This window comes from Rutidosis leptorrhynchoides, chromosome 7, assembly GCF_046630445.1.
Source record: "Rutidosis leptorrhynchoides isolate AG116_Rl617_1_P2 chromosome 7, CSIRO_AGI_Rlap_v1, whole genome shotgun sequence".
Lineage (NCBI taxonomy): Eukaryota > Viridiplantae > Streptophyta > Magnoliopsida > Asterales > Asteraceae > Rutidosis > Rutidosis leptorrhynchoides.
The window spans coordinates 339,178,848-339,187,411 of NC_092339.1; the positions used below are offsets into that span (position 1 = coordinate 339,178,848).

The following is an 8,564-nucleotide window of genomic DNA, read 5'->3' on the forward strand; positions in this document are numbered from 1 at the left end:
GCTCATTGCCATCCCTAAAAATACTGCACTGAACCCTATTTTTACCATCCGACCCATTCACTTTTTTTTTTCCCGCAGTAACACAGTAAAAAAGTTAACAAAATTATCCGATTTAAAATGCGACCAAATGAGCATTTCTTGAAAACAACAAAGTCACATACTCACATAATAGTCCAACCAAAACCACTAAATCATCATTCATCATATCATCATATATCATAATTCATAATTTAATCAATAATAAACAAGTTAAAGGAAGGATTTCAAAATCTGTAAAAGAGGGGAAACTAAATAACCCCAAATTTCAAATTCAGATGCGCATCAAATCAAATCAAACGGTGCATATTTCACACACAACCACCGTCATCTCTCCACCGACGTTTCTACGCCACCATCGCCACCGTCGTTGAACCACCACCACTGCATCATCTCCGATTAATTCCACAAGGTTAATTTCATTACTTTTGTTTCTTAAACCCTATCCGTTTATCAGTTAATTAATTTAAATCAGTGTTTGAAATCAGAATTGACTTACGCTAATTTGTCAACACTATGTTAACTTCCGATTTCTAATTAATGATACAGTCATGAGATTGAAGATCTAACAATGTTCACATGTTCCGATTTCTAATTAATTGTGAAATGAATTTGTGTTTCAAGTTAGTGAAATTTGTGGTACTGATGTTGTTGAGTAGTTGTAGAAAATTAGGTCACAGATATGTGTTTAACTGTGTGCTAATTCTTATTCATTACTGTATAGTACTATTAAGATTTCGGTCAGAGACCAAATGCATATAAGTATTAAAGTATTAATGTAATACTCCTTTCATAAAAAGGTGTTTAATTTAGTAGTTTCATGGTATTTATAAACTATAGAGACTCGTATCTAGTTGAAGAATGACGATTAAAACTAAATATCCAATGGTGCGTTGATAGAAAAATGTAGTCACGTTAATGGTATTGGCGCATTGTGTTGTTTGTAGTCTAACATTTTTGTTATCTTATATGCCATTTCATTAATGATTTTCGATTTGTGCGTTTCAGAAATTGTGGTTAATTTTTTGTATGAGATATGTCTCTTCTAAGTAGATTCTTTTATAGAAGACCGCCAGATGGTCTGCTTGAGCTCGTGGATAGAATCTATGGTATAAAGAACCATGTGTACAATTAGTCAATAACTTCTCATCATTTTTTTTCCCCTCATTATTTCTATTTTATTTATACATACGGATGCTAACTACTTGCGTTTTATCGGTGTATATGTAGTTTTTGATTCTTGCTTTTCGACTGAAGTACTACCAGATGGATTATACCAACTTTATTTACACGAAATCAGTAACGAATTACATGAAGAATTCCCCGAATCTTCGTTTCTCGCATGCAATTTTCGTGAAGGTGAAAGAAGAAGCCAATTTTCGGAAATTTTATGTGAATATGATATCACAGTTATGGACTATCCAAAACAATACGAGGGCTGTCCTTTATTGCCATTATCTCTCGTGCACCATTTTCTTCGTTTATGTGACAGCTGGCTTACTTTAAACAACAATCAAAACGTCATTTTACTTCATTGTGAACGAGGTGGATGGCCGATTTTAGCGTTCCTATTAGCCAGCATTTTAATTTATAAAAAAATGCATACGGGGGAGCGTAAAACGCTCGAAATTGTCTATCGAGAGGCTCCGAAAGGCTTATCGCAGTTATTGTCACCTTTAAACCCGTACCCGTCACAGCTTCGTTACCTTCAATATATATCGAGGAGAAATTTGTCCGAAGAGTGGCCTCCCGCTGAAAGAGCTTTGTCTTTGGACTGTTTAATTCTTCGTGCTATTCCGAATTTCGATAATAAAAATGGGTGCAGACCCATTATTCGAATCTATGGCCGAAATCTTATGAGTAAAGACGGGCTTTTGACTCAAATGATATACTCCACACCTAGGAGAGGCCGAAATATTCGGCATTACCGCCAAGTAAGACTTTGGAATTTGTTTATTTATTAATTTAAGTTATTAATTTAATTACCTGACAAATATATGTGATATGATGCAGAAACAAAGTGATGTTATTAAAATTGATATTCAATGTTTAGTGGAGGGTGATGTTGTGCTAGAGTGTCTTCATTTGGACATCGAGTCTGAAAGGGAACTTATGATGTTTCGCATTATGTTCAATACCGCCTTTATCAGATCCAATATTTTGATGCTCAATTGTGATAATCTGGACACTCTTTGGGACTCAAAGGCACGTTTCCCAAAAGGGTTTCGAGCTGAGGTGAATATTTATGTTTAAGATATGAATTTATATTATTGTACCGATTATTGAACTTATTATTATATAGTTATACTACTCATTTTGGATATATCAGGTTCTTTTTGGAGATGTTGACAATGTTTCGTCACCGAAAACTCCAACCACAATGTTGAACGGAGAAGAAAAAGGCGGATTACCGATTGAAGCTTTTAACAAAGTTCAAGAACTTTTTAATGGGATTGAATGGGCTGATGGTGGTGATGACACTGCTTTATGGCTAGTTAAACAGCTGTCGAATTTAAACGATGCGAAAGAGTTATCGATGTTGCGTAACAAACTGAGTACGTATTCTTCGCCTTTTGACTCGGAGGATGATAATAACGCCTCGAGTGTTGCTGACAGTTTGGATTTTTTGGAATCTGAAAGGAGTAGTGATATGCATACTCCTACTATTTTGAACTTTTTTAATGAATCTCCGTACCATAATTCTGTTACGGATGGATCAAATGATCCGTTACAACATAAAATATCAGATGGAGTTGATTCAAGTGTTCGATCTTCTGGAAGTGGTGGTTTATATAATGGAATCGATACTCCAACATCTCCAAATCAAATTTCGGTTGTTGATAAAGAAGCCATTGCACCAAACGTAGATGTTTTAACTTGTTCACAACCAACCCCGGTAGCGCCTGCTACAAATACTTCTAGTGATGCCCCTCAAGCAGTGGCTCCTCCCCCACCACCTCCACCACCTCCTCCTCCACCTCCTTTGCCACATATCATATCTAAGAGTCCACTGCCTCCACCGCCGCCGCCACCACCACCACCCTCACTCCGCTCTACTTCAACTTCTGCCAAGACTGTAACACCGCCACCTCCGCCTCCACCTCTGAATGCTTCTAATAAAGGCCCTCCACCACCACCACCACCACCGCCACCTCTACCCGTGTCTTCTAAAGGTCCCCCACCACCTCCAACACCACCTTTGCCTGTTTCTTCTAAAGGCCCCCCGCCACCTCCGCCACCACCTCTGCCCATCTCTTCTAAAGGCCCCCCGCCACCTCCGCCACCACCTCTGCCCATCTCTTCTAAAGGCCCCCCGCCACCGCCACCACCTCTGCCCGTTTCTTCTAAAGGCCCTCCACTACCTCGGCCACCACCTCTGCCCGTTTCTTCTAAAGGCCCTCCACCACCTCCACCGCCACCTTTACCCGTCTCTTCTAAAGGCCCTCCTCCCCCTCCCCCTCCCCCTACTGGAGCTCCACGTCAAGGAACAATTTCTTCAACAACCAAGCCACCTGGTGCACCTCCTCCACCTCCACCTCCACTACCAGGCCGCAACGGTGCAGCTGCACCATCACCGCCACCACCTCCACCCCGCACTGGTATACCGGGTCCGCCACCACCTCCAGGTCGCAGCGGTGGGACAGGTCCGTCACCACCTCCACCTCCTGGAACAAAGGGCTCTAATGGGCTGCAACAACCTACATCATCCATTGGGCGATTACGTTCTTCTGGTTCTCTGGGTAGTGGAAAAAGTAAATTAGGTTCGGGGTCTTCAATTCCTCCCAAAAAAACATCATTGAAGCCTTTACACTGGGTAAAAGTTACACGAGCAATGCAAGGGAGTTTATGGGCTGATAATCAAAAGCAAGAAGACCAGACACGGTATGTACATGTGATAAATAAGTACTGTTTTGTCTGTTGTCTTGTACAAACCGTCACCTGAAAGAAATATTTGCAGGGCTCCTGAAATTGATATAACGGAGCTTGAGACTCTATTTTCAGCGGCTTCTGTTTCTGATAATGCAAGTAAAGGTGCAGCCCGGCGAGGGTCAAAAATCAATAAACCTGAAAAAGTTCAATTGGTTAGTGAAATCTATTCCTGAAAAATCAATAAACCTGAAAAATGAATAAGCATCTGATGTTATATTATGACTTACCTATGAATCGATCTTGTAAATGTATCATGATTTCGTGAGAGTATTATTGTTGTAACTGTTTTTTGCAAAATGTATTTGATGTTTTATATTGCTTGTGACTTGTTTTCTTAAATATGATTATAGGTTGATTTGCGTAGAGCATATAACTGTGAAATCATGCTTACGAAGATCAAGATTCCTCTGCCAGATATGCTTGTAAGTTCATTTTCCCCAGCACAACTATATCTCAGCAAAGTTTGCTACTTTATTTTCATTTATTTTTATATACAATACAACACATGATTATGAGCAGTTTATTTTATTTTTGTATCATATATCTTTTGGATAGAAGTACACTATAACTTTTTAATAATTATTCAACAAAAGAAAATAGTACTTAATATCTTAATGTTGACTTTTGGCTAGCACTGGTCAAATTTATATTTTTTTCTTATAAGTTAAATAAGTTAAAGATTGCATTATAACACCAAAAATTTATTAATGTTCCATCTTAGAACGCCATTCTTGCATTGGACTCTACTGCTTTGGATATTGATCAAGTCGAGAATCTTATCAAGTTTTGTCCAACCAAAGAAGAAATGGAGTTACTAAAGGTACTCTCGTCCATTCGTTATATTTATCATTTCTCTCCTTTTTTGATCTACATGCAAATGCATAGTTATGTATTTAGGAAATTGTTGATTTCATGTTTCTGGATAATGTTTAAATTGTTGATTTCATGTTTCTGGATAATGTTTAAATGTGTATTAGAACATCCTATCTTGTACTTTGGTGATATGAGTTGGTGAGTTCAACTAAATGAATTGTAGTAAGCAGTCTTTCAGAATGGTACCTAACTACCTAAGTTTGTGCTTAGGATCTCTATGATGAAACAAACCGGTATGAATCTAATGAAAACCACTAATCAGTTTCAGGACTACCATGTTGCATACTATTATATTTTTTAATTGTTACAAAGTTAATATTTTAAATCACATACTTCGTACCATATTTAGTTTGACATATCCTTAATTTATTGTGTCTATAGCTCTTCACGTATCGTTTATCCTAATATTTCTGTTTTTATATTGTCTCAGAACTACACAGGAAACAAGGAAATGCTTGGAAAGTGTGAATTGGTATTTTACATTCTCTGGATTTATTATTATTATTATATTTTATTTTATTTTACATTACATGTTTTGTATTCCGTGGCCTTGTAGTTTTTTATGGAACTAATGAAGGTCCCACGGGTTGAATCAAAACTTCGAGTATTCGCATTCACAATTACTTTTACCAGTCAGGTAGATATCCTCCTCGTTTTCCCTAAAACATTTTTTCCTAAACGTTACTCTTTAATTTTGGTTGCTTACGCCTTCAGTTCTAAACATTTACAGGTTAGTGATTTAAGGAAGAACCTGAGTGCTATCAATGATGCTACTAAAGAGGTAATTTGCAATCAAAATCAAAATTCTAAATAAATGAAAATGTTCTATTTTCCTTTTCATGTCAAAATCCTAATCCTAATATCCTAATAATATATGGTATAATGTAGGTAAAGGAATCTGCAAAGTTGCGTCAAATAATGCAGACTATTCTTACACTGGGAAATGCGTTAAACCAGGGAACTGCTAGAGGTACCGTTAATACTAATAGCTGAAATTATATTAATGTGCTGTGATTTTTCATTGTTTCATACAATATACTATGACATGTATGATCTGTGTTGCAGGATCTGCAGTAGGATTCAAATTGGACAGTCTTCTTAAATTGTCTGATACACGTGCGAGGAACAACAAGATGACTCTAATGCACTATTTGTGCAAGGTAGGAATGCTGCTGAGTTGTAATATTTTATAACTGTCTTTATAAATAAATATATTATTAGTATTATTATTATTATTATTATTATTATTGATTATTGATTTACGTGTATGGAAATGTGATTAATTTGGTAAATAATGATATTTTTTCTAGCTCCTTGCTGAAAAGTTGCCAGAGTTGCTAGATTTTGACAAGGATCTTGTTCATTTAGAAGCTGCATCAAAGGTATGTCAAAATGAGAAAGCTAGGGATTTCGGATCGTATTTTTACATGATCTGTTTATTGCTGACCTGTTTCTGTATCATTTTAATTCGGCATTCAATGAAATAAATAGATACAATTGAAGACGTTGGCTGAAGAAATGCAAGCAGTGAGTAAAGGTCTTGAAAAGGTTGAGCAGGAACTCACTGCTTCTGAGAATGACGGTGCTATATCCGTAGTCTTTCAAAAGGTAACGTCCTGGGTCGAGAACTATATTCGGATATATCGTCGGGTTCAGGGTTGTAGAACTCGGTCAAACACGGCGATGGCTGGCCGAGTTCTCGGTTTTAAGATTGGTCCGAGTACTCGGTTCAATTACTCAGTCAGCCTCGGTCAAAACTCAGGATTATCCTGTCAAACTCGGTCAAAGTCAAACTTGGTCAACATTTGAACATTCGAGTACTCCCTGAGTTGCCGAGTACTCTCCAAAAAGTACTGAACCCGAGTTACGAGTTCTCCAACTTTGGTCGGGCAAAGTGGATGTATTCGAACTGATTCGTATTTTTGTAAAACCCATAATTTCAGGCGTTGAAGGGTTTTCTTGATACTGCTGAAGCTGAAGTACGGGCACTAATCTCCTTGTATACTGAAGTGGTCAGTCTTTTACGAATCCCCAACGTTCTTAATCACATGTGATGTCAACTCGTGACTAATCGACAAGTTTGGCTTGCAGGGAAGAAGTGCAGATTCACTATCGCAGTATTTCGGAGAGGATCCTGTTCGTTGTCCCTTCGAGCAAGGTTTAATCTAGTTTTTATGTTCTTTATTTATATTTAAAAAGCCTGCATACATCATTAGACTTTGCTGTATCATTACTCTTAGTCAAAGGTTGAAAAGACGCGAGACGGAGACGAGTCAGTCAGGACCTTGAAAGGTCGAGTCGGTCGGGTTCTTGATAGGTCGAGTCGGCCAGGTTTAATGTGCAAAATATAATTTTGTTTTTTGGCTAATAGTGAATTAGGCAGAAAGTACAACTTGAGTCCTTCAATAATAATGGAGTATTATATTCACTGTTGCAAAACACCCCGTCTCGAGCCGTTGCGACGCCCGTTGCGACGGTTTGGTGACTAGCCCGTCCCGCCTCGAAGAAAAACCGTCTAATATGACAGTCAACTGTCAAAATTCGGGTCAAAGTTGAAAAAAATAGGTTAAATTCTCTCAAAATTCGAAAAAGTCAGAAAGTCGGTAAAATCAGTCAAATTTGTCGTATTTTAGTTTGAATTTTCTGTATTATATTAACGATGATAACGATTATGGGTCTAAATTAGTCAATTAAAGTTTTTGGCTTTAAAATATGTACACATATATACATTTATATACTAATATATTTAAAAGTCAACTTTGGTCAACGTCCGTCTCGACCTCCGTCTCGACCCCGTGTTGAACGTCTCGACCTTTTTAGGACACGACCGCCTCAACCTCGTCGCACGTCTTCTCTTCTGCAACCTTGATTATATTACAAATCTTCTCCCCTACCTAAGGTGAACAAACTGAACAAAGACGACAAAATGCTAATTACACTATCAGAAATTTAAACTTATTATAATTAAGAAATTTTCATATTTTAAATTTTGTGTTTGTGCAGTAACACAAATATTGGCCGTCTTTGCTAAGATGTTCAAGAAAGCGCGTGATGAAAATGAACAGCAAGCAGATGCCGAAAAGAAAAGATTAGAGAAAGAAGCTCTTAAAGAACAATCATCAGCCAAAAAGGAGGGTGGTGTTGATGTCGATTCCAAAAAAGATCTTAGAAACATGATCCGGGATTCATCGCTTTCCATGAAGAAATGAGACACGACACTTAATAATTAAGTTGATAAGTAAGTGTAGGTTATTTAATATTTCTTGTTTATGATACTGTACAAGCTTATAATGGAACAGATGACCCACCCATCTGGTGAGGTGGTCTATGTTCGTGTGTAATTTGTACATGAAATGAACTATTTTGGTAAACCACAAATATAATTGTGTATATAGATATTATGGGGTTGGTAACTTACAAAGTTTGTTCTAGTAGCATTATTTTACCAAGAACAGTAGTTTTGTAATACAAAAAGTTGGTTTTGTGCTAAACAAAGTGACTTGCTAAATTGTTGAAACTGTTTACAGAGATGATTTATTTGATGGGTAAAAACCTGTTTACCATTATATGTATTATTTTAGTAAGTCAAACACACACCCAATACAATTTCTTACACATAACACAAAAAGGGGCGGTTCAATACCGCTAAACCTATGACCATTTAATAGATTATTTATGTGTTTAAGACCTACTTCAGGATTATCTCTAAGGACCATTATAAATCC

The 8,564-nt window shown here is 37.2% G+C and overlaps 1 protein-coding gene across 1 annotated transcript; it reads left to right on the forward strand.

Moving 5' to 3' along the window:
* Positions 1-211: 211 nt before the first annotated feature.
* Positions 212-8,288, forward strand: LOC139858620 (formin-like protein 14). Its single transcript, XM_071847453.1, has 18 exons — positions 212-448; positions 1,045-1,145; positions 1,267-1,970; positions 2,050-2,271; positions 2,366-3,918; positions 3,995-4,118; positions 4,317-4,388; positions 4,688-4,786; positions 5,270-5,311; positions 5,396-5,476; positions 5,570-5,620; positions 5,728-5,809; positions 5,905-5,999; positions 6,150-6,221; positions 6,331-6,447; positions 6,783-6,851; positions 6,931-6,997; positions 7,843-8,288. The coding sequence occupies exons 2-18, from the start codon at positions 1,073-1,075 to the stop codon at positions 8,046-8,048; spliced, it is 3,729 nt and encodes a 1,242-aa protein (XP_071703554.1). The 5' UTR covers positions 212-448; positions 1,045-1,072; the 3' UTR covers positions 8,049-8,288.
* Positions 8,289-8,564: the final 276 nt, after the last annotated feature.